The following is a 26,126-nucleotide window of genomic DNA, read 5'->3' as shown; positions in this document are numbered from 1 at the left end:
ACTAGAAAATGGATAATGTATAAAGACATAAATTGCACTTGTTACGAGGTGTATCACTAAGGAGACATATCTAACGTAGTTCACATAAAAAAATTCGTAGTAAACGCCTTGTAAAATTATTCTAGTTTATAATATAATATTACAGCCACACTAACATATCTTATAATTCCCTTTACCATCACACGATGCTATAAAACATTTTCCCTTTTGATCCAGTTAATCATCATTCCCTATGGTGAAACATTTAGTTTTTTCATTAGAATGTGACAGTCACAATAAAACCACAGCAGGAAATTTAGTATCACTAGTTGAAGGATTCCTTTGATATTTTGCGATTTTTATGGCCACTTAACTCTTTACATTGTATCATCAGTGGATCGCCATCCTGTGTTGGAACAGCTTTGAAGTTGTTGGTTTCGACGAAACTAATCCCTGTTTATATATGATTTTTCCCTATTTATCCATGTCACAAGATTTTAGCAATTATATTGGTTTCACATTTCTATTTCAAAATGCTTGAACGGTATCTTTTAACAACTGATTAGGAATTATAGGTCTATACGGACAACAGTATGTTTTATTGTAAATGAGTCATCAGAAATGATGTATAAGGACAAATGTGGTATCTTGATTTTACTTTCATCTCGATGCTGCTTTTAATACAATTGTCGATGAAGTACTATTATATGATTTATGCATCGTCTTCTTTATGATGTAGCTGTTGAGTATTTGAAGAAAAAAAAATATTTGTAAGACAGAATATTGTGAACGTATTAGAAATTCCTATTCTTCAATGCCCCAGGAAAGTGTATTGGGCCCAGTTTTATTTATACTATTAGTTTTATAAAAATGTTTACAAAAGTAAAGTTCAAGTATTTGCGGATGATACACAATTTTACTTCATAATACTGATACAACTAAGGAATTAAATCGCGTTCTAATTAGTGTTGGGTTATGGCGGAAATTCGAACTATTAGAAATATATATAATAGAATATATGGTGGTGGGGAAGAAGTATAGTTTAAGAAACCCATGACATTTAAATTAATATTGCCAATACGGCCCCAATAAACTGAGTTCATGGCTTAAGTATTCTATAGGGTTTTAAAATTTGTGTTCAAATGAGCAAAGTGATTAGAATTAGTTGATATCTTAGAAAATTTACTTTTGTAACGAACCTCTTGAAATACCTATATGAATAAATTGGTTATTAACGATGTTACTACTTTAATTTACTCTTGCATCTCTAATAAGAATTTTCCTTGGGTAAAACTCTAAGGTGCAAAATGAAATAAACTTTAGAAACTGGAATTAAAGATTATATTAATAATAGTTACTGCCATATATAGGAAATCTATTAGTTGCTGTATCCCGAGATAGGACTACTCCTGTACTGATTGAGCTACACTGGTTGCTTATTAAAGCTATATCGATATTTCGAAATTAGCCATGACTCCACATGTTATCAGGAGTGGGTGTCCAAAGTATATGAGTTATTTGCAACGCACCATACAGCCAACAAATAGTGTCAACATGGTTAGTTCTTGATTGTCTTAACTTATTGAGGGCAAGATAAGCGTAGATTGTTGGTTCAAGAATTTTCAAATATGAGGTTTCAAGATTGTACAATAAGCTACCACTTAACTTTGGAATGACTAATGATATGAAATATTCAGATTGATTTACTTCATTGTTCTTATTGATTCTCCAAATATTAAAATAGACCTCATGAAACATCAAGTCCAAAGATTTGTTTGGACTGGGTCATGATAAGCAATCTTCGAAGTAAGCAAACCCTACTGGGCTTTGAGCTCTTAATAAATTAGATATTTTTATCTACCTATCTTGCAGAAAAATCAGAGAACGAGTTTACTTATTATGGCCCCTTTTCTCACGCTTATTTTGTAAACACTTCTTAAAGATTATGTATTTTAAGTTTCTCGTATTTTAATTGAGAACATGACAGTATTCAGCAATAAGACTGGCCTACATGGAAGATCCACTGAAGGCTAAATGAACACTATACAATATTCAGACAATGGACTTGAAGACTAATTCAAAAAGGTATATTACCCATAGGAACTAAAGAAATTTTTTAATAAAGACCACCAAATAAACACTAAATATAAGACAATAACAAATTACTTTTATAGTAACTTAAAGAAAACGATGATGACATGAGGTAATTGCGTCAGTGTTGAAGAAATAGCTATTGAACAGACGACTTACTGACTTAGGATGAATGGGACATCTTGCATCGTATTGACTTAGTTTAACATATGGTATTGCTTCCCGAATATAGTAACCATCCACCCACCCATCTCCTGTGATTAAGGAGGGACATATTTCAACAAGACAGCCTGCAAGGAATTAATCTATTGAAGTAGTCAATTGCAAATATGCCTCGTCATGTCAGAAAGCGAGATTTTCAAAACGAGGTACATAATAAAACGAGACGTCTAACTATTTAGAGAGCATTTCATCCTGTCAGTCTTATGCTGGTGATAAAGGTGCCACTTAATTGTTTTGAAATAATTCCAAAATATGAACGCATATCTTAAATGGTAGTTTCATGTTCTCTTGTTATTCTCCGCGACAGCTCTTGGCTTGTGCAAAGCTTGCGTTTGTGTCAGTGTTGTAATGACCACTTTCCGATATTTTGTTTTTATTAAAGATTTTGTTTGCACGTCGTCTTAGGAAATGATAAGCCTAAAGAAGAATATATAAAAAATCAAAAGTAGCTTTATATAAAAAATCAAAAGTAGCTTTAAAGAGAGAGAGAGAGAGAGAGAGAGAGAGAGAGAGAGAGAGAGAGAGAGAGAGAGAGGAGAGAGAGAGAGAGAGAGAGAGAGAGAGAGAGAATTATTGTTGTTGCAGCTTCATTTTCTGATAAAAAATAGCCATTGAGAGAGAGAGAGAGAGAGAGAGATAGCCATTGAGAGAGAGAGAGAGAGAGAGAGAGAGAGAGAGAGAGAGAGAGAGAGAGAGAGAGAGAGAGAGAGAGAGAGAGAGATTATTGTTGTTGCAGCTTCATTTTCTGATAAAAAATAGCCATTATTTGTTATTTACAATTTGTCTATTAGTTAAAGTATCTCGTATCTAACTTTTCCCCACACGAAAACATAAATCTCAAATCCATCGTCCGTATCGGTAAGAAAAGCTTGTAACTTATATTACATATTTTGATGGTAACAAAATGAGAGGAAACAATATATTGGTAGCCTTTGAATGTTTATCGTGTCTTTCATTGGTTTTGAGATACGCTAAATTACTATAAAGAAACTCCAAGGCAAAGTTATTACGAAATGACACCATTTGAAAAAAAAAAAAATTGAAATTTGCATTGACATACTGTAGTCTGATACTGTATGTCAATGCAAAATTTAAATTTTTATTTTTAAATGGTGTCATTTTGTAAAAACTTTGCCTTGAAGTTTCTTTATAGTAATTTAGTATCAAAACTAATGAGAGACACGATAAACATGTATACCAATATATTTTTTCCTCATTTTACTCGGGAGTTGGGGTGTGTGTTATTATCAAAATATTTAATATTATAAGTTACAAGCTTTTCTTACTGATATGGACAATGGCTTTGAGATTTAGGTTTTTATGTGGGGAAAAGTCAGATACGAGATACTTTAACTAACAGGCAATTTGTAAATAACAAACAATTTCTATTTTTTTTCTTTTGTTATTTGCAAAAGAAAGAAAGAGGGAGAAAGATACTGTAGTCTGATACGTTCTTTTATATTTCATTCAATTACCCTTTCCACCCATAATTAATGAACAAGATGGCTATTTAATAGTTTTAAAACTAAGGTAACAAGTAACAACTCTATTGTACATATATCATTCTAGTTAGGATAATCTCATTCGCAATAAATTTAGAAGGCATTTTGTATATACTAGTATGTTATGTAGCAGAAAATTGGCTAGTGTTCTTTGCTGTCTTAGAAGAAGTCGCACGTGTTTGATTTTTATAGCAAGATAATCACGTGTTTGATTTTTATAGCAAGATAATCACGTGTTTCATTTTCATAGCAAGATAATCGCGTGTTTCATTTTCATAGCAAGATAATCGCGTGTTTCATTTTCACAGCAAGATAATCGCGTGTTTCATTTTCACAGCAAGATAATCGCGTGTTTCATTTTCACAGCAAGATAATCGCGTGTTTCATTTTCACAGCAAGATAATCGCGTGTTTCATTTTCACAGCAAGATAATCGCGTGTTTCATTTTCACAGCAAGATAATCGCGTGTTTCATTTTCACAGCAAGATAATCGCGTGTTTCATTTTCACAGCAAGATAATCGCGTGTTTCATTTTCACAGCAAGATAATCGCGTGTTTCATTTTCACAGCAAGATAATCGCGTGTTTCATTTTCACAGCAAGATAATCGCGTGTTTCATTTTCACAGCAAGATAATCGCGTGTTTCATTTTCACAGCAAGATAATCGCGTGTTTCATTTTCACAGCAAGATAATCGCGTGTTTCATTTTCACAGCAAGATAATCGCGTGTTTCATTTTCACAGCAAGATAATCGCGTGTTTCATTTTCACAGCAAGATAATCGCGTGTTTCATTTTCACAGCAAGATAATCGCGTGTTTCATTTTCACAGCAAGATAATCCCAGCTCTTTTCTATTGATTGATTATTACCTTTCACAGTGTCGAGCTATTTTCTGGCTAGTGGCTCAATCTTTAAGGCTATAGGAGTATAGGTACTCTATTGGGGGACTTGCTAAGAATCTGTGTAATCTCTATTCCAGTTTTAATTCTAAGCAATATTTTCAAGCAAATAAAATGCAATATTCCATATAAAATAGTATTCACATACAGTAATAGAATATTTGAATTTTGGTAGTTTTATTTAATTCAGTCTTTTTATCGTTAATGTTTCTATTAATAGAGCAGTTCATTTTTAATCATAGATGTGATTGTGAATAGAAAATTTAGCTTACTCTTTGGAAAGATAGATATATTATTATACTCCTACTAAGAATGGAAAACTTTATGGAGAAATTTTTTTTTCGGAGAACTTGGAAAAATGTATTTTTTTTTTCTACTGCCATGTTATAACATTCTTCTACAGTTTGATTTTAAACAAATCTCACCTTGATTCATTGGACAAAACTTGTGCTCTATTAAACTCTTATCTTGATACCAATATTTTTGGCATGTGCTAAACCAATTTCAGTATGGGCTAATATCTACAATACCACACCACCGTTGAGGTTATTACCTAAATTTCTTTAACACTTGGGACAACAGAAAATGATGTTGGCATGCCTGATAAAATGACAACCCTTTTTTAATTGATCTATTTACTATGATGTTCCTTCTGATTACGTGGAAAATATGATTACTGTAAGGTATTTCAAGTAGTAATTATATGTGAAATTTTAATGGGGTATAAATAAAAGTTTTATGCATAGACTTACACCACAGCTTAAGGACTGTTCTTAGCAAGATGCTGCTATTTATCTGTTAAGTAATCATCTGCCAGTATTTGTTTGGTACTTTTGGTATTTTTTTTTTATATATATATCGAACGAAGGATGTTAATAATTTCAAATGCATATATTGTAGGTTGAAGGATTGGAGAAACTGATAAAAGGCCAAGAACAAGCTTTCAAATGGAGTCTGGACTAACTGCGAATCAAAAGACTTCATTTTAGGTTAGTGTGCTTAAGATTATCTAATATGGTTTAACATTAGTTCACCAGTAGTAAGAGGTAGGCCTATTGAGATTTGGCTTTTCAAACTTAAGGCAATCAATTCATTAAGCAATGCTCTTTTGGAGATGGAATGAAGGCCTGTCTGTCTGTCTGTCTTGAATGTGATAAATTTCACACACTTTGTGGCCCATTTGGGAACCAACTAAAATTCTATTTGTCCTCTAACTTTCCAGCAATAAACATAAAAGCTCGATAAGGGGAAAAAAATTAAAATGGAAGTAACGTAATATATATTTTAATTCTAAAACTTTAAACAAAATACAATTATAAAACAATTACTTTACATAGCCCATCAGTGCACCAGAATAAAACAGTACAACATTCAAAGTATGGTATAGCACTTAATACTCTATTGGTTTCTCATAAAATCTTGGCTTATATCCAGCTCTTTAAATAAAAGCCAAACAAGAAACTTATTGTCATGGAAAGCTCTATTACAACAGAGTATATGACTTGATAATCATGTCCTCATATTACAAGGATTACTATACTGTATATATGGTAATGCCTGTAGCTGACAATTTTGAATGCTTTAATCAAAACTGCATCAGCAAAGGTAACATGGAACATACATATATATATATATATATATATATATATATATATATATATATATATATATATATATATATATTAGATATATATAGATATATATATTATAGAATGAAATAAATAGTTAAAAAATTGCTCGTTGGGCAAAGTAGTAGATTGAGTTATCATTGTATTACCACAAATCATAGAGCAGCATGTTGAAAACCAAATTATAAAATTTTAGTGCTACTAACCTTCCTCATATTTTACAACAGGAAGACGATTTTATAACTTCCTAAATGTCTAAAAGGCAAACTATATATACTGGTGTGTATAACTTTTCAAAATGTATATGAAACCTTTTCTGAGCATTACTGAATTATTTAAAACAAAACTTGATTTTAGTGTAATTCTTCATTGCCATAATACAAGACTGCCTTGGCCTAGGGAATTATGTTCTTTCATAATTCAAACATACATTTGGAATTGCAATCGGAAATATATTTTTCATTAATAGTCTTATAATTCCCCAATAACTCTAAGGATACATATTTTTGAGCTTCAGAACTGAAAATCTGTTCTTATCTAATTACTATACAGTACTTATTTTAAAACAGACAAATGCAACAAATAAATAGAATAAAAATAATTGTAAACTCAACCAGTGATTATTTTACTCTTAAATTATAGTCTAGAAATATCCAAATGGTTATTTTTTGAAAAACAACCAAGCCTAAAAGTGCAGTATATAATTCTCATAATGAGAATAGAAGGAAAAGGAACCTTTCCTCTAAAATATTTTTGATTAGCATTTTGTAAAATCATAAGAGATGATTAGAATACTGTCTTTAACAAATGAGCTTCATTATTGTGAGAAGATAGCAAAATCCCCTAAAATTTCTCACTCTTGGGAGTTAACAGCACAATATGTACTGTAGCCTACAGTATATCTAATACTTGGAGCTCCCGTTTTTTATTTTAGGTTTCGCTTTCAGGTAAATATCTATCATGACTCCTCGTCTGGTTTTTCGATTTCATATACGGCACTCCCAGGTTCCCCTGGTACATTTCTTTGTCCAGGTGGTACATTTTGTAGGTCATTTGGTGAATTTTTTTGTTCAAATATTTCAGTTCTTAGTTCGGCAGGTGCAGTTCTTAGTTCGGCAGGTGTAGCTGTTGGTTCGGCAGGTGCAGGTCTTGGTTCGGCAGGTGCAGCTCTTGGTTCAGCTGGTGCAGCTCTTGGTTCGGCAGGTGCAGTTCTTGATTCGGCTGGTGCACTTCTTGGTTCGGCTGGTGCACTTCTTGGTTCACCTGGCACACTTCTTTGTTCGGCAGGTACCCTTTTTTGTTCTATTGGTATATTTGAGTCATTTTGTACAGCTTTCGGTTCTGTTTGTTCATTCCTTGGTTCAGTAGATCCATTTCTTGAAAAAAAATGTTATATCGAATAAAAATCTTGCATATATAAAAGAGAATATCTATTATACTATTTCAACATGAAATTCATTTTAATTGTAGAAGAAAAATAATAGAACAATCACCTGCCATGTCCATTTAGTATGTCAAAAATGTAGAAAACAAATTCCCAAAGAAAGAAAAGATTAGCCCAAGCACTATGCAGGTGAGCAGTTTGCACGTGCAGCAAGATCCACTACTCGGTTGTTGGCCATTTCATTATTTGACGGTGCTTGCTTCTGGCATTGCAGTTTGACATCTTTTGCACCATGATAAAAGATGAGAAAGTTATCTCTATCCTGTAGCAACTGTCTCTAATGATACCAGGATCAAACAATCTCCAATATACGTAGAAAGACTTGTCCCGTATGAGGGTGACCAATCGGCGTGAACACTTTAGTAAACACTTGGAGAATAATGCACAGTCTAAATACAGAATTTTGAACTGTTACACCCCTCCATTGAGGAAGAAGCAGAGGTACTTTTGAGAGGACTGATGAATGGTTATTTCAAGGTCAGCTTTCTTCAGATTCCCTGAAAACACAAGTCTCTTTTTCTGATGGAACTCTGTACTATTCATATAGTTCCATCCTACAACTGATTGAAAACAAAATATCAATAATTTTTCTATTTCTATTAGCTGTATATGAACATAGGGTGAGTATAGAAATAAAGCAAATAAAATTGTTTGTGCCTTACTTGTGTGATTTGGTAAGTAGGATTTGGTATGCAGTGCTGTTGTCTACAGATTGATGGAAGTTTTTTATCTGACAGAGGAGCAGCTCTGGTGATATTTTCAACATTTTGGGTGAGTTTATTTGGTTTTGGGTGATTTTTTGTTGGTTAGCATTTCAACTTCTTTATGGTAATGTTTTGTATAATTGGCACCCCTTTGGTTTTTTCTATAGATTTCACCCTTTTAGGGTTATTTAGTTTTATGTGAAATGATAGTTTTTATCCTACCACTGTCTGTAAAGGTTTTACCATATTCTGATGATTAATAGTACAGTACAGTACATTTTCTTTTTTCATTTACTGATGATAAAGTTTCATATGCATTCAGTCTATTTGCGATCATTCATATACAGTATATTCCTTTATCACAATTGTCAGGTTTAGTGTTTTCTTGCTTTTCTTGACTTTGCATTTAATTTGCATAAGTATTTGTACCAGAGAATTTTTTTGTGAATAATTTGTTGGGTTTTTGTACTGTAGAAAAATATAGCTACATGGTGTGCTTTGTAATGCCCTTATGAAAGTCTTAAAGATGCTACTGATTTGTGTTATTTGTCAAGGATAATGTGGATACCCTATCTCAACTGTTCTACCAGTGTGGTTTAAGCCAAGGAGCACTTGGGGCATCCAAATAACTAATATTCAAATGTAATTTACAGACAAGCTGTTTTATTGGTTGGTTCTTGGAAAAGTCAAATTACTTTTTAAAGAAATATTTTATTTGAATTAGGTTGGTTGGTTTAAGTAAGTTGAGCCATATGAACCTGTGCTTTGGTTGAGAAGGGCATTCATCAACAAGGTATAACTTAAGAAAGCCTCTGTAGTTGTCCAGTGAAGCAAAACTTGAAAGAGGTTTGATTGTAAGATGGATGAGGAAACAAAGGTAAATTAGGTATCGAAGGAAGATTTCTCTTGGGTGGTTGTAACAATTTCAAGTTTCTGGGAATGATATTTGTCAATTAGACATATTTTCTTAAATTCCATATTCCTCCTCTCATTCTCACATAGTGACATCCAGCCGCCCAAGTCCCAAATATATAAATCTAATACACAAGGTATATTAGGACATCTTAAAATATGAAGACTTCTGGGGTTACCTACTTTGATATCCCATGCGTGCATCCAGCATCCCAAAAGATTGTGGTCAAAATCCACCAATATCCCATACATGCTAAATAATTTTCCTCTTACAATCATTTAAGGAGCATACCTCGCAGATAGTTCAGTAAATTATACTGCAATTTTATTGCTTGCCATATGCTCCTGTTGGATTCTGAATCTATATATCCATTATCAGTCTGGAGTATTGGGGAAAAGAATCCTACAAGCCAAGAATTGAGATTAGTATGTGTTTGCTTCAATAATTTCTCATAGAATGTTTTTTTTTTTTTTAATCAAAACTTTTTGCTTAATAAATTTTCCCTCTATGCCCCACATTCTGTCAAAAGTTAACTCTACAAAGAATGAACAGTGAAAAGTTAACAGCTAAAATCAGGTGTGGCAGTATTTTCACACCATTTACCTAATGCAGCACTGCTGCTATTCCTCTTCTTACAGGGTATATTGCCTGGAAATATTTGTCAATAAACCAAACTAACAATCAAAGTAATAGCATTAATTTATTGAATCTGAGCCAAATGTCCCAGCACTGGGATCAGGGAAGCTCTTAAGCATCGAGGTATATTTGTAGTTGCTCTATACAGCAAAAGCTAGGAGAGGGGTGGACGATAAGGTAGAGAGCAAGCGGGATAGAGGAGAAGTAGGCTAGAAATCGGGTGCAGCTATGGGTCAATATTTAAAAATAAATTTTTTGTTACAAATAAGTTTTTAGATATTCCCATGCACTATCCTACTTTAGTGATATTTAAGAAAAAATAATCCAAAATTGGAGAAATTAAAGTACTGTACCTTTCTGTTCCTCTTTGGAAAGTAGTCACCCCTTAGAGTACAAGGACAGTTAGACAAGCTATCACTAACAACTGCCGGTTTATTCAAACAGGTGCGAGAATATATTACAAGGTGCAGACGGAAATGTAGCATGCGCGCTGGCACCAATCTGGCTAGAACCAACCGCCACAAAAAGTGTTTCTTCACACGTACAAATACTCGAAATACAAGTTAATGAAATGATGCAATGTAATGAGAAATGCATGAAATTGTAGGTCTGAGGTAGCGGAACAAATATATAAAATTAGCCAGTGTGGCAAAAGGAGAATTCAAATGAGATGGAGAATTCGATGAGAATGCTGAACGACGGAGGGAGCGATGTCCTTACAAGTACCCCCCCCCCCCCAGACATCAGGCGGCATAGAAGGCTGACGAGGCTAGGCTTCGTATCGTTTCGGGCGTCGGAGGGCTCCTCTTGATTTTGAACGAAGGGGCGCGTCGGCGGTCGGCGTATGGATAGCTACCTCTCGCCGTCGTTTGTTGCTCTTCTCATTGGGCGCCTTGTTTTGAGGTGGCACTCTGGATCTGCCAGGTCCCGCGGAAGCAGTGTCGCTTCCTTCGAGAAACGCCGGTTTCACGCGGTCTATTGAGACCCAGTCCTCTTGGCCATGCACGTCGAGAAGGAAGGCTTTCATCGTTTTACTGATGACTTGGTAGGGGCCGCGATAGGGTCTGGTCAGTGGCTGTCGATGAGCGTCGACGCGGACGAAAACTTATCCGAAGTCGTCCAGGTTCCTCGGCTTGAAATGCTTAGTTCTGTCCTGGTAAGTTTTAAGACATGACCTGAACTTCCTGGCGATGTCGTCGGTTGATGTGGGCAAAAATTCGCCGGGAACTGTGAGCGCCTCTCCGTAAACCTTTTCAGCGGGCAATGGCTCGCCATCTGCGCGAGGGGCGGTGTGAAGGCCAAGAAGTACCCAAGGAAGGCATGATTTCCAGTCCGCGTCTGTGCAGCTCGCCATCAGGGACGCCTTGAGGGCGCGAGGAGTTCGTTCGACCTTGCCGTTTGCTGCGGGGTTGTATGCGGTGGTGCTGTGGAGTGTCTTTCCCATCAGGTTTGCCAGAGCGAGCCATATCTCTGACAGTCCGTCGTGATGTCGTCAGGAACGCCAAATCTGCTCGTCCAGCTCGACAAAACGACTTCGGCGCATGCTTGGGTCGTAGCTTCGGTCATCGGTGATGCTTCCAACCACCTCGTGGCGCGATCAATGATAGTCAGCAGGTAATGAGCAGATCCTGAAGGCGGCAAAGGTCCCACAACGTCGATGTGGATGTGACCGAAACGCCTTTTCGGTTGGGGAAAATCACCTATCCCCGATTCGGTGTGACGGCTGATCTTGCTTGTCTGGCAATAGATGCATGTCTTCGCCTATTCCCGGGCGTCCTTTTTGATCCCTGGCCAGATGAATTTCTCAGACAGGAGGCGAGCAGTGGTGCATCCCGAGGGGTGTGAAAGTCCATGGATGATGTCGAATATCTTCCTTCTGCAGGAGGCGGGAATCCAGGGACGGGGGCGGCCGGTGCTGGTGTCGCAGAGGATGGTTACTCCTGCCGGCCCGAGGGGCATTGCGGTTATCTTGAGCGTAGATGGCCCCGTCAGATGATCCTGTGCCTCTTGGTCGTTGCGCTGCTCGGATAAGAGGTCGGCGTAGTCAATTCCCAGGTGGATTGAGTCTATTTCAATCCTTGAAAGGGCGTCTGCGACTGGGTTTTTCTTTCCAGGAACGTAGCTTATGGTGCACCCGAATTCGGCGATTGCTGCGAGATGGCGTTGTTGTCGGGAGGACCATGCGTCTGTCGATTTTGTGAAGGCATGTACGAGGGGTTGATGGTCCGTCGCGATGGTGAAGGGTGTGCCCTCCAGGATGTACCTGAAGTGGCGGACGGCGAGGTAGACGGCGAGGAGCTCCCTGTCGAAGGCGCTGTATCTTGTTTCGGCGGGTTTCAGCTTTCTGCTGAAGAACGCCAACGGTCGTGGAAAACCATCGACGAGCTGTTCCAGCACAGCTCCACAGGCGTCATTGCTGGCTTCGGTCCTCAGTCGCAGAGGGGCATTGTCGTCGAAGTAAGCCAGGGTGGTGGCGTTTGCGAGGGCGTCCTTTGTCCTGGTGAATGCGTTTTGTTGTGGGGAACTCCACTCAAGTTTCTTCGCCTTTCCCTTCAGGACGTCGTCGAGGGGGGTCAGGGTCTGTGCGATGTTGGGGATGAAGTGCCTGTAGTAATTGACCATCCCCAGGAACTCTTGAAGTTGGGGGGTGGTCGTAGGTGTCGGGAACTTCCTGATGGCGTCCACCTTGGTTGTCATGGGTTTTACCCCACTCGAGGACACGCGATGACCGAGAAAGTCCACTCCTTCAGCGCCAAACGTGCATTTATCGAAACGTACAACCAGGCCATTCTCCTGCAGGTGTTTGATAACGGCGCGGACGTGCCTCCGGTGTTCCTCCTTGGTCCTTGAGAATATCAGGATGTCGTCGACGTAGCAGACGCAGAATGGTAGGTCGCCCAGGATGCTACCCATTAGGCGTTGGAAGGTCTCCCCCGCATTGCGTAGACCGAAGGTTGAGTATGCGAAGGTGTAGGATCCGAACGGTGTCACAATGGCAGTCTTCGGAATGTCCTCTGGAAATACGGGGACCTGGAAGTAAGACTTGAATCAGAAGGTCCATCTTGGTGAAGTGTTTCGCGCCATGCAATACATTCGTCAGGTCCTGCATGTTGGGCAGAGGGTAGTGGTCGGGCGCTGTGATGAGGTTGAGGCGCCTGTAGTCGCCGCAAAGTCTCCAGGTCCCGTCAGGCTTCTTTACCATGTGGAGGGGAGATGCCCAGGGGCTCAATGCTTTCTTACAGATACCCATGCATTCCATGTCCTCAAAGGCGTGTTTGGCGTCCCTCGGCTTCTGGGGCGGGAAGCGGCGGAATGTGTAGGAGGTCCCGTCGTCGTGATGTGGTGGTAGATCCCGTGTTTGGAGGGGGATCCCGGCGATTGGCGGAGCTCGGGCTTGAAAACGTCGGGAAATTCCTGCAGAAGGTCGGCGTAGGGCTGCGTCATTACAGCGGATACGGACATTGTGGCAGGGCCGGCTCTTGGGGCGCGGAACCGGCAGGTTCCTGTGTCAACGAGGCGTTTCCTAGCAACGTCGACGAGTAGTCCTTGGTGAGCGAGGAAATCTGCACCGAGGGGGCGACTGACGTCAGCGATGGCGAAGGGCCAGGAATACGAACGGCCCATGATAGATATCCTGAGGACCCTAGTCCCATAACACCGTATGGGAGACCCGTTGGCGGCGACAAGCGAGCCCCGTCTTTGCTGGGACCACGGTCTAGGTCGGCTTGTGACGGCGGGAACGTTGACTGCATAATGCCGGTGTCGACCATAAGTCTATGGTTGGAGATGGTGTCAAGGATATAAAAACCATTCTTGCTTTGGTTTCCTGCAGCTACGATGGTGGTAGGTGGTTTCTTCTGGTGTCAACTTCTAGGGAAATTGTATGGTGCCCTACATTTCTTGGCGTCTCTGCCGAACTGCTGATGGTAGAAACACCACGCTGGATAAGGCCTAGGGCTCGGACGTGTCGGTTGCGATGGTTTGCTCCTTGCCAGAGCGTTGATCTCGTCGTCGTCGTTAGGAGGCGTTGCTGAAGAGTCTATGGAAGAGCAGCTGAAGGAGGAGAACGAAGACGATACTGATGATGATGCTCCAAGGCGGGATGCTTTGGAAGCCTCGTGGAGCTTCTGAGCCTTCGACAGGAGTTCATTCATCAGAAGTGTGTCGGCGTCCGTCAATTGGGACCTTACGTCCTGCGGCAGGCGTCGAAGGAAAATCTCGCGAGATAGGCTAATCTCGCGCCGTCGGCCGTTGCTGTCGGTCTCGGGAAGCATTAGCAGGCCGGTCAACTCGTCCCACGCCTCGACAGGAGAGGTGTCACCCATAGGTTTGCCGGCGAGATCCAGGACCTTCTGTGCCCTCGCTGAAACGGAGCGAGTAAATACCGATTAGTTTCGTTCTCAGGTCGTCGTAGGAAACTTGGCCAGCCTGGGCGTCGAGCCATGGGGAAATCTTGTCGAATACCTCCTCTGGGATGGAGGTGAGAACAATGTCTGCCTTGGCGCAGGAGTTCCTGAGCCTAGCAACTCGGAAGAGTACGTCTGCTCTCAGGAACCAGGAAGTGGTGTTGTGTTGAGAAAACGGCGGCAGTTTGACTTTGGGCGTGGAGGCGGGGCTGTTGGGCGTGATGGGCGGGTTGAATCCGCCATTGTGGTCAGTCGACGAGTCGGCGAAGAGGTGAGAAGTTGAAATGTCAGATAAGCGCATCCTACTGCCTTACAAACGCACCAAGGTGTGGGATAACCAAAGGCCGAAGCTCACGCCTAAGGTAACGGAGTAGAAGAAGGTAGCACGGCCGTAGTGAGTCCGTTAATGGCAAAGCCAAAACCGCTGATGCTACTTCAACTCCGGGGTCACCAGTTATAAGGACAGTGAGACGAGCTATCACCAACAACTGACGGTTTATTCAAACAGGTGCAAGAATATATTACAAGGTGCGGACGGAAATTTAGCATGCGCGCTGGCGCCAATCTGGCTAGAACCAACCGCCACAAAAAGTGTTTCTTCACACGTACAAATACTCAAAATACAAGTTAATGAAATAATGCAATGTAATGAGAAATACATGAAATTGTAGCTCTGAGGGAGAGGAACAAATATATACAATTAGCCACAGTGTGGCGAAAGGAGAATTCAAATGAGATGGAGAATTCGATGAGAATGCTGAATGACGGAGTGAGTGATGTCCTTACAAGAGTTCTATCTTGCAGATTCAGTCATTAGCTATACAGAGCACCATATAGCCCATTCAAACAAAAATCTTGTACCGTATTTGCAATTAGTTCTCTCGCCGGCCCGTAATTTCAACCCGACCGTGCTCCTTTGCACCCGGCTATATTTGCTGTTAACCTCTCCGCATAGCATATCACTTGCTGACTTGGCCTCACTCTAGCATACTCTCCTTGCTTGCTCTTCTCCTGCTTCAGTCCTATTTGTGTAAGCATCATGTTGGCTTACTTCATCATCATCATGGCTCCCAAGACGGCTGCTTTAACATCTGAAGGTTCTACTAAATGGCAGAGGAGGGTCATGACTCTTGAAGGGAAGGTTAAAGTCCTTGATAAGTGCAGTTAGACTTTTCAATGTTAACGAGAGTACCGTGGGGTACTTAGAGAAGAATCCATCGAGGATTCTTGCAGCTGTAGCTACCTGTGCCCCACACTGTGCAAAGGGAAAAAAGGCATGATCTGAATAGAAAATGCCATGGATTGAGGATTGGCATTGCATGGGAATCGCCATTGACTCTCGTCGTCCGGGAAGAAGCCTAGTCTCTGCTCCCGCATCTTGTAAGATGAATCTCGGCCATCCACCAGTAAGAATAGCATCCCTGCATACGTGTTTCCAAGCCAGTAAAGGTTGGTTTGATAATTTAAATGTCATTTTTCCTTTAATGTAAAAATTACTGGCAAGTCGGCCTAGAAAATTTAACCAGAAAAGCTTCAGAATATCATCATGGAGGTTGCCGGAACAACTTTGGAATATGGATGAAATTAGTAAGTTTGTGGACTATTATAGATTCTTGTTTACATAAATTGCTGAAGTGTTGAGCACTTTTAAAGGGTAATATAATGTAAAATTTCAATTATACAGTTATGTAATTTGAATAAATTTTATGTGTTATTTACTGTACTGTATTGGTATTTATTTCATTGATTTACATATCTAAATTGTAGTGTAGTGTATTGTCCATGTAGAAATTCAATGTAAAATTTATGACAAACAATAATGTAGCTTAAAATTGAATTATTTTATGTAATACAGTAGTGCATAATCCTATACATTATTGTTATTACAGTATATGCAGTATGTTTCTTTTTGGGCTCAAGCCATGGCGTCCTGATGGAAGGTTCCTTTTTGGTAGCTTCCTTGGGTATAAGACTACTAAGATATTCCCAGAGAATTTAACCACAGGTTATCACAGAATTCTAACTTCTGGAGCGAGTATCTCAAAGGTTTCCCTTTAAGACATCGTAATACAACAGGGGACGCGCATGTCTGAACGCGCCACATAGCTATCTTCACCCCGAACAGAGTTAATGCTTCGGTGTGAAAGGATTGAGAATAGCTGGGAGCCGTTCCACAGGTAATCTCACTCGTGGCTACTACTGATACTCGAGACGTAAACAAACGGACGCCATTGCTCTAATGACGTCACGCCCGTCTTCATCCTTTGTTTAGTAGCTGCCCTACTTAGACGGATTTTCCCTGTGTTAACTTTATCGTTTTGCATCTTCGCTATGTCGTTACCTTCAGCCTCGCCTTCTTCTGGAAAGTTGAGTACAAGGTTCCAGTATTGTTTAATTAAGCTCTGGCCGTAAAGTAAATATTACTTTTCGAGATAATTGCTGTTTTGTGGCAGAGCTGTGCCTCTACCGGACCCGCCATTTTATGGCGTCGTTGTTGTTATGCATGTCTTATTTAGTTAGCCACAACAACGTTTCCGGCCTTATATACTAATCGATTACATTAGTTTATTTAGTCTTCATAGCTAGGAACTTTTATATCGTGTTTAGACGCTTTTTATCGGTCATCGATTGACCTCATACCAGTCGGCTACTATAGCCCCCAGGCCAGGAGCCTACATACAAGTGTTCATGCATGATTTATTAGTGATCCTAGGCTAAGTTATGAAGATAGTGGCATTATTTTACAATACTTCTGACAGTGATGCAAATGTTTTCGCCTTCAGGGACCATATAGGGGATGGGCTAGTCAGTGACTCTTTCTAACCTAACCTAATGATAGGACCCCTATATGCTTCCTTCATCCCCTGCCTTGGCATTCCCTCTAATTAGCCTTGATTCCTTTTCTGAGTAAAGGGATCAATTGTCTAATAGAGTATATATCGCCTCTCTGTCCTCCCTAAAGGAATGAACCCCCTTTAGGGTTGCGTCCGAGAGTGAGGTTAGGCTAGCCCTACCTCTATGGCTAGGATAGTCTATGACTTTCCTGCGATAGCGATATGTCTTCTTCCTTTCCTAGTTCAGGACTCTTAGCCCTGCTCTAGGTTAGGTTAGGAAGGTTTCTCTGTTCCATGCTGAAACTGTACTCTTGCACCGTTTTAGCTGATCTGCCTGATCTTAGGTTAGGGAGTGTCCTCCCTCTCCCTAGTGGCCGCTCTGGTACAGAAACCCTTCCTTAGAAGACTTCTCTCTTCTCCCTCCCCACCTATCTCTTGTATAGCCTAGCCTATGCTCAGGTTAGTTTATACCCATCTGTCCTCTGTCCTACAACTCCTCCTTAGGGTGGAATAGTAGGGCTACCCGAGCTTCCTTGTGCAGTCCGCTCTGGTACATATACCTTCATAGTGTCCTATAAGGTTAGTTGCTAGTATAGCTCTGCATATGGGAGTCTCCCCCCTCCCCCCCTTTGGGTGTTCCCTAGCCCTCCCTTGGGCTACCTTGCTCCCGGTCCCTAGTGACCCCTGCTCATGGATGTTAGAGCCTGCCTCTATCATGGGTACACCTTCTCAGGGAGGGGGAGGGATGTCTGGAGTCCTGATGGTACTTCCTGCATCCCTTCCCCCCTCCCCCCTGTCTCTCTCCCTATCCGGGTGCCGGTCTCTTGCCGCCTTTACTGTCGGCAATACCTGCCTCCTACTTGGTGACTCTTCCTAACCTTGCCGCCAGCCCCCCGTGTACTGAGGGACTGCCGGCTGCCGCCGGCTACTACCGGCGGCTCTCCTCCTCCTAGCTTGTCGTCCGCTTGCCGGTCGGCCGCCGGAGTGCCGGCATATACTGCCGGCAAACCGGTACAGCTTTAACCATCCTTATCCCAGTCACCAATCCGGCATCCTCCGACTGCCGGAGCCGCCGCTCCCTGCCGGCGTGCCGCCGTTGTGCCGGCGGCCGCCATCCTGGATTTTGACTGACTTTGAACATTGTCTGTCCTAATGCCAGAATCTATGCTGGAGCGAGCTCCGGCATGCCGGCGGCTTGCCGGATGCCCCGGAGGCGTCAAGAATACTTGCACCCCCTTCCTGTAGCTATCATAGGACAATGATAGCCCTATATTGCAAACAGATAGACTGTTTCTACTATTAAGATCAGTACCTAGTACTGCTCTGTTAGTGATCATGCTGTCTCTTTGCATTCTTCTAATTCCAGCATGCTATGTGCATCTTAGCACGGCTGGTTGCCAGAAGCAGTTACCTTTAAAAGAGGCCTTCTGGCCCTTAACTTGGAACCGAATGATCTCGGTCCCAATCTTGCCCTTGGATTTTTCCACGGAATTCCAAAATACTTGGAGCTCTAAGGAATTATATCCGGTGCCCTCGGTCACTCGGATTATCCAGGGACCAAGCTTATGGTAACCAGCCGGGCGAGATGCATGGAGCATGTTCTCCTTTACTATTTTCATTCTCTATGCATCACACTTTTCATTAAGTTAAAATTAATAATTAATATTAACTTAGTTTAAGAGCCATTCTTATGACTCCCCCATACTCATTTTCTCTTTCTTCCACAGGAGGAGCAGATGAAGTGTGATTTCGCCTTCTGCACTGTGAAACGCCCGCAGTTTTACGGGCATACGGCTTGCAGGACTCACGCCCCTTGTGCAGACAAGAAAGGGGATTTGAAGTTTTGGAATCCACTGAACTGTACGGTCTGTCAGGCTCACCTAGTTGAGGCCTTCCATAATCCTCCCTCAGCGGAGATTAGAGACATTTCTCGTGAAAAGCTGCGCAAGTGGGTGCGTGGCTTCCAGAAAAATGCTACCGGACCGTACCTGGCCACCGAAGAACTGAGGTCACTGTTGTTCCCTAAGGCCTCCCCTGACTCAGTGGTACCCAAAGACGTGATCCCCACTGTCCAAATTACGGTGGAACCTGATGTAGTCATGGCTCAGTCCATGCACGAGTGTCGTTTGGATTCCGAAGATGACGAACAGATTTCGGATGTCTCGGAAGACACGGAGAAAACGCTTATGGCTCAAGGGGCCGAAGATGACGAAGACAAGGTGGAATACGCCGAGTCGGAGCAAGAGGTCGCTCCCCCGTCCATCCCCCCTCCTACTCCTACACCGACGGAAATGTCTATCCCGTCTACCTCCTCGACTCCGGATCCTTCTTCTTCCACTCAAGAATTGATCCGACTGATTAGAGCCGTCATGGACGACAGGCTGAAGGAGAACCAGGAGTCCATCAGGTCGATGATAGGATCTAGAGAACCGAAGAAGATTTCGGTCAAGGATCTCCCCGCTTGCTCTCATGCCAACCCGTGGAGGTATGCAGAGCATATGGTTATTGCGACCGGCAGGATCTTTGTCAGTGATAAGATCGGCACGGTCCCTTTGGAAGATGTGGAGTTCTTCCCAAACTTTGAGGCCTACCCGGACTGTTATGTCCGGCTTCGTTCCGAACCTGCCTCGAAGGAAGAGACCGAACCTAAGGAAGAGATAGTGTTCGATCTCGCAAAGGCCCAGGCTATGCTAGCCTCTGCATTCAAGAGTAGAGGCTTTACCTGCTCTAAGCTTCCGGCATTGAGCAAGAAGCACCCTACTTACGTTGCACCTGAAACTGCGGTTCTTCCATTCTTGGAAAAGGCCTTAGCTGCATGCCTTAAAGCGGCGGATGAAGGGAAACCCTGCCCTGCATTGGAGGAGTGCAGACCCTTCTCCATAGTGACCCCCCCTGACGCTCGACACTGGAAAGATGTTCAACATACTTTCGTCGTGGGAAAGCTCGATCCTGACGTCGCCGGACGTCAGTTTAATGAAGACCTCCCTAAGCTCAACGATCACCTCCTTCGTCGGGAACAAGACACGAAGGAGAGGCTTGCGGCATCTCTTTCTCATCAAGTCCAACTTGAAGTTATGGCCTGTGACACTAGAGTACCAGACCACTACATGGTACTCTCCAAATCCCACTTATTGACTGTAATGAAGGACTTGTACCACTTCATAAAGGCTCGAAGAGCCTGTCGTGAATTCGTGTTTGCCGGTGCCACAGTGAAACACGAACCCCGGAGGCTGATTTCCTCCAACATCTGGGGAAAACACCTCTTTCCTTCTGACCTTGTGAAGGAAATCACTGACAGAGCCGCCACGGAGAATAGGAACCTTCTCCACAAGTGGGGCATGTCCAGGAAAAGGAAATCCTCTCAGGACGACGGACCTCGGCCTAAGAGGAAACCCCAAAAGCCAAAACCCCAGCAACGTCAGCAAAGACGTCAGTTTCCGGGACCCGCTACCTCCCAAGTGGTTGCCCAACCACAACAGACCTTTCAATTGGTCCCCCAACCGGTGTTGTCACAGTCACCGGTCTTCACCCCTGCCTTTGAGCAACAATCAACTACCTTTCGTGCCAAAGGTAGAGGCTCATTCAGCGGTGCAAGCAAAGACGCATCTCGCCGTCCCTCCAGAGGTAGAGGAGGAAAGGGAGCTAGCGGCCGAGGCAGCAAGTCCTCGGGACACCAGAAGCAATGAAGTGCTTCCGGTGGGAGGAAGACTCCGCCAATTCCAGGATCGTTGGACCTTCGATCCCTGGGCGCACAGCATAGTCAAGAAGGGTCTAGGCTGGAGTTGGACTCAACCACCCCCAATCTTCCAGCAATTCTTCCAACAATCAACCCCCCTTCTGGAAGAATATGTTCTAGACCTCTTGAACAAGAAGGTGATAAGGAAGGTAAAGTCCACCAGGTTCCAAGGGAGACTGTTTTGTGTTCCCAAGAAGGACTCAGACAAACTCAGAGTCATTCTGGACTTATCCCCCCTCAACAAGTTCATAGCGAACAACAAATTCAAGATGCTGACGCTTCAACAAATAAGGACCCTTCTGCCTCAAGGTTCCTATACGGTCTCTATAGACCTGGCGGATGCCTACTGGCACGTTCCAATGAACCATCACGCTTCCTCCTACCTAGGATTTCGACTCCAAAGGAAAAGCTACGCCTTCCGGGCCATGCCCTTCGGCCTCAACGTGGCCCCTCGGATCTTCACAAAACTGGCGGATGCCATAGTACAACAACTCCGCCTAAGAAACGTCCAGGTGATGGCCTACCTCGACGACTGGCTAGTCTGGGCTCCATCGCCCGAAGAGTGTGCAAAGTCTTGCAACGAAGTTACCCAGTACCTAGAACACCTGGGATTCAAGATCAACGAGAAAAAATCTCGCCTCTCTCCAGCTCAGAAGTTTCAGTGGTTGGGAATCCACTGGAATCTTCAGTCACACCGCCTTTCCATCCCCCAGAAGAAAAGGAAGGAAATAGCAGGGTCTGTCAAGCGACTACTGAAATCCAAACGCATTTCAAGACGACAGCAGGAACGAGTTCTAGGCTCTCTACAATTCGCCTCTGTGACAAACCCAGTGCTTCGTGCACAGCTAAAGGATGCCGCGGGAGTCTGGAGACGCTCGGCATCCATCGCTCGAAGAGACCTCAAGAGACGGCTTCCAAACAGACTGCGACGCCTCCTAAAGCCGTGGTCGGAAGAAAAGGCCCTGAAAAGGTCCATTCCTCTCCAACACCCTCCTCCATCACTCAACATCCACACGGATGCCTCACTGGAAGGTTGGGGAGGTCACTCCCACCAGAAACAGGTTCAAGGTACCTGGTCTCCACTATTCAAGACGTTCCACATAAACATCTTGTTCCACATAAACATCTTGGAGGCCATGGCGGTCCTTCTAACACTGAAGAAGTTATCCCCGCCGCCCTCGATCCACATCCGTCTAACCCTAGACAACTCGGTGGTAGTTCGTTGTCTCAATCGCCAAGGCTCAAGATCGCCCCAGATAAATCAGGTGCTTCTCCCAATCTTCCGTCTGGCAGAGAAGAAGAAGTGGCACCTGTCTGCAGTTCACCTACAAGGATTCCGCAACGTGACAGCGGATGCTCTATCTCGGACAAACCCGATAGAGTCGGAATGGTCTCTAGACACAAGATCGTTCTCCTTCATCTCTCACCAAGTCCCAGAACTTCAGATAGATCTCTTTGCAACGAGCGACAACAATCAACTTCCTCTGTACGTAGCCCCGTACGAGGACCCCAAAGCAGAAGCAGTGGATGCCATGTCACTGGACTGGAACAGATGGTCCAAGATCTACCTGTTCCCTCCCACCAACCTTCTGTTGAAAGTCCTCTCCAAACTGAGAACCTTCAAAGGGACAGCGGCCCTAGTGGCTCCCAAGTGGCCCCGGAGCAACTGGTACCCCCTGGTCCTGGAGCTGCAGCCCAAGCTGATCCCTCTCCCGGGCCCAGTTCTCTCTCAACAAGTACAGAAGTCGACTGTCTTCGCTTCATCATCGAAAATCAAGGACCTTCATCTCATGATTTTCTCTCCCTTGCCGCAAAGAAGAGGTTTGGGATCTCGAAGAAAAGTCTAGACTTCCTAGAGGAATACAAGACCGAATCCACGAGACGGCAATATGAATCATCCTGGAGGAAATGGGTCTCCTTTGTCAAGACAAAAAATCCTAAAGAAATCACGATTGATTTCTGTATGTCCTTCTTTATTCACCTTCATGGACAAGGATTAGCAGCCAATACGATTTCAACCTGCAAATCGGCCTTGACTAGACCAATTCTATATGCTTTCCAAATTGATCTGTCCAACGACATCTTCAACAAACTACCAAAAGCATGTGCTCGCCTACGTCCAGCACCCCCACCGAAACCGATCTCCTGGTCACTAGACAAGGTACTCCATTTCGCCTCCAACTTGGACAACGATTCATGCCCCCTCAAGGATCTGACTCAGAAAGTTATATTTTTATTTGCTCTCGCTTCGGGAGCTCGAGTCAGCGAAATAGTGGCATTATCAAGAGAAGAAGGACACATCCTGTTTACCGATTCAGGAGAAGTGACCCTCTCCCCTGATCCGACGTTTCTCGCTAAAAATGAATTACCCACCAAAAGATGGGGCCCTTGGAGAAAATGCCCCCTGAAGGAGGATGTCTCTCTATGTCCAGTAGAGAGCCTCAAGGTCTATCTTCGCAGAACTTCGAACTTTGGTGGAGGCAAACTCTTCAAAGGAGAAACATCGGGCAGCGACCTGTCACTGAAACAATTAAGAGCGGAAATCACCTACTTCATTCGCAGAGCGGATCCGAACAGTACACCCGCTGGTCATGATCCTAGAAAAGTGGCATCTTCTCTGAATTTCTTTCAGAGCATGGACTTTGAAAGCCTTAAAAACTTCACGGGCTGGAAGTCCTCGCGAGTTTTCTTTAAACACTATGCGAAACAAGTGCACGAAGTCAAACATTTTGTGGTAGCCGCAGGTAGTGTTATGAAACCTGCACCTAACTCTGCGTAGAACAGTGAGTTACTTGGGACTCTAACTCTTCGGGTGCCTATGTTGACCCTCGAGCGATTCATAGTGATGTCGAAAAACACTTAGTGCTTTTATAACTGTTCTTATCCCAGGTGAAATGTCATAGTGTCACACAAGTGCCGCATGCCTTGAGCATGATGTGTTTTAATTAAAGACTTGCGTTCCTCGAGAACGAGTACCTACTAATATCCTGAAATTCCTTTTCAGATTCAAGAGCAAGCCTTTATTTCTATGTACATTATTATTACTGTAAATGAACTTTACTTTTTGCTGTAAATTATTTAATTTCTGCATTTGTGAAATAAAATTTCTATTTTATTACTTGTGCGTCTCTATCAGCTCCTACTTACTATGAAATACATACCTGTCATAGTTTTATTTATTCCTCCTTTCTTATGGTTATGAAGAATTTAAGATGTCTAATCCTAAATTATATTCACCCTGACTAAGTAAGGTTCCTACACGAATACTTACTTCTGATACCCAAGAGATGAACTCTATACACAGTGTCCAACCACCACTGGTCTAATTTCAGAATGTTCCTATACAAATACCAAACATTCAGCTTCATCTCTAAGTTCTTCAAGTTCTTCTCTCAGGATGAATAGCCCTTCAATACCACTTTGACGTCGGCATAGCCCATGGGAACTTCACTGCCAAGGGGGGCAGGATACTTCGTCCCTATGGTTCTTTATCTAAGATTACTTTGCTGTTTTGTCAATGCCTAGGCACTTAATACTAGGGGAAAATCTACCACGATACATTGATTCTCTGGTACTCTTCCATCAGGACGCCATGGCTTGAGCCCAAAAAACGGATTTTGAGCGAAGCGAAAAATCTATTTTTGGGTGAGATAGCCATGGCGTCCTGATGGACCCTCCCTACTACTTCGTCCAGTTTTGTTCCCACCCTGTGCTACTGTATCATGGTGATGGGCAGCAACTGGCTTCAGGATGAAGACGGGCGTGACGTCATTAGAGCAATGGCGTCCGTTTGTTTACGTCTCGAGTATCAGTAGTAGCCACGAGTGAGATTAGCTGTGGAACGGCTCCCAGCTATTCTCAATCCTTTCACACCGAAGCATTAACTCTGTTCGGGGTGAAGATAGCTATGTGGCGCGTTCAGACATGCGCGTCCCCTGTTGTATTACGATGTCTTAAAGGGAAACCTTTGAGATACTCGCTCCAGAAGTTAGAATTCTGTGATAACCTGTGGTTAAACTCTCTGGGAATATCTTAGTAGTCTTATACCCAAGGAAGCTACCAAAAAGGAACCTTCCATCAGGACGCCATGGCTATCTCACCCAAAAATAGATTTTTCGCTTCGCTCAAAATCCGTTTTTTATTGCTTGACAGGGTTGTTTGGAGAAAGATGCCTAAAAAGACATTTATTGCTCAAGAAGAATGCCATGTTCCCACTTTCAAGGAGAGGTATGCTAACAGTGTAAATATTTTTGCTTCTTTAATTTACATAAATGCATGTAATATTTTTGAATTTTTTGATATTTTTTCAAAAAATATTCATTGCAATTTACAAAATACCAGTCTTACAAAACTCTATTCTAATAACTGTGCCTTTTCCTGTCTTCCTCAGGTGTACTTTGGTTTTGTGCAGAAATGCCGCAGGGCATCTAATTTAGCCTGCCTTAATATTTAAGGCAGCATGGCCTATGCACTACAATGCTGTAACGCTTCTGGTTTACTGAATGCACAAGAAGAAGGTGTGGGCAACGAACGAGCTCTTCTTGAACTGGTTTCAGTACTGCTTCTTGCCAGAGATTGGGCACTACCTGTAGAACAGAGTTGGTTTTCAAGGTCCTGTTTATCCTTGATAATGCTCCCAGACATCCATCCTCTGTCAAGGTAAAGAATCCTTATTTGCAAGTGGTGTTCATTCCTCTGAACACCATTGGACTCATACAGTCTATGGACTGATGGGTGACTGAGAACTTGAAGGCCCACTACAGCTGACGAGTGATGGCACAACTTCAAGGAGCCATGGATAATGACCCTGACCTTGCCATAATCCAGTATTGGAAGGGATTCACAATGGTAGACTGTTTGTCTGTTGTCGAGGAATCTTTCAATGTCAGGCCCGAGACTGAATGCTTGCTGGAAATGTCTGTGGCCAGGGTGTGTGAAGGACTTTGCAGCTTTCCAACAGACAGTAAAAAAGATCATGAAATAAGTAAGGAAATGAAAGTCTTAGGCTTCGAGGAAGTGCCTTTAGGCTACACGTCTTGACGAGGAGCTGACTGAGGAGGACCTGGCTGAATGTCTGTATAGCAAGTAAGGAAGAGGAGAATGCCAATAGACCTGATAAGGAGGATGAAAGC

The 26,126-nt window shown here is 42.7% G+C and overlaps 1 protein-coding gene and 1 long non-coding RNA gene across 6 annotated transcripts in view; one reads left to right on the top strand and one right to left on the bottom strand.

Annotated features, from left to right (window-relative positions):
• The window catches only part of LOC137619655 (uncharacterized), a 52,801-nt gene that overhangs the window by 1,615 nt on the left and 25,060 nt on the right, over nucleotides 1-26,126 (top strand). For 3 of the 4 annotated variants that reach the window (XR_011039947.1, XR_011039946.1, XR_011039949.1), the window contains exons 2-4: nucleotides 5,594-5,682; nucleotides 25,147-25,221; nucleotides 25,385-26,126. The exon at nucleotides 25,385-26,126 is cut by the window's right edge. This is a non-coding gene — a long non-coding RNA (uncharacterized lncRNA). The remainder of the gene's footprint in view (nucleotides 1-5,593; nucleotides 5,683-25,146; nucleotides 25,222-25,384) is intronic. The other variant, XR_011039948.1, reaches the window with a different exon arrangement.
• Nucleotides 6,411-26,126, bottom strand: part of LOC137619654 (inactive hydroxysteroid dehydrogenase-like protein 1) — a 210,752-nt gene continuing 191,036 nt past the window's right edge. Inside the window, exon 9 of one of the 2 annotated variants that reach the window (XM_068349882.1) lies at nucleotides 6,411-7,697. In XM_068349882.1, the coding sequence (XP_068205983.1) occupies nucleotides 7,280-7,697 (418 nt within the window). In that variant the 3' untranslated portion in view covers nucleotides 6,411-7,279. The remainder of the gene's footprint in view (nucleotides 7,698-26,126) is intronic. The other variant, XM_068349881.1, reaches the window with a different exon arrangement.

Source organism: Palaemon carinicauda, chromosome 26 (genome assembly GCF_036898095.1).
Source record: "Palaemon carinicauda isolate YSFRI2023 chromosome 26, ASM3689809v2, whole genome shotgun sequence".
In the NCBI taxonomy this organism is placed as follows: Eukaryota; Metazoa; Arthropoda; class Malacostraca; order Decapoda; family Palaemonidae; genus Palaemon; species Palaemon carinicauda.
Note: the sequence above shows the minus strand (reverse complement) of the source record. Positions and strands in the feature narration are given on the sequence as shown.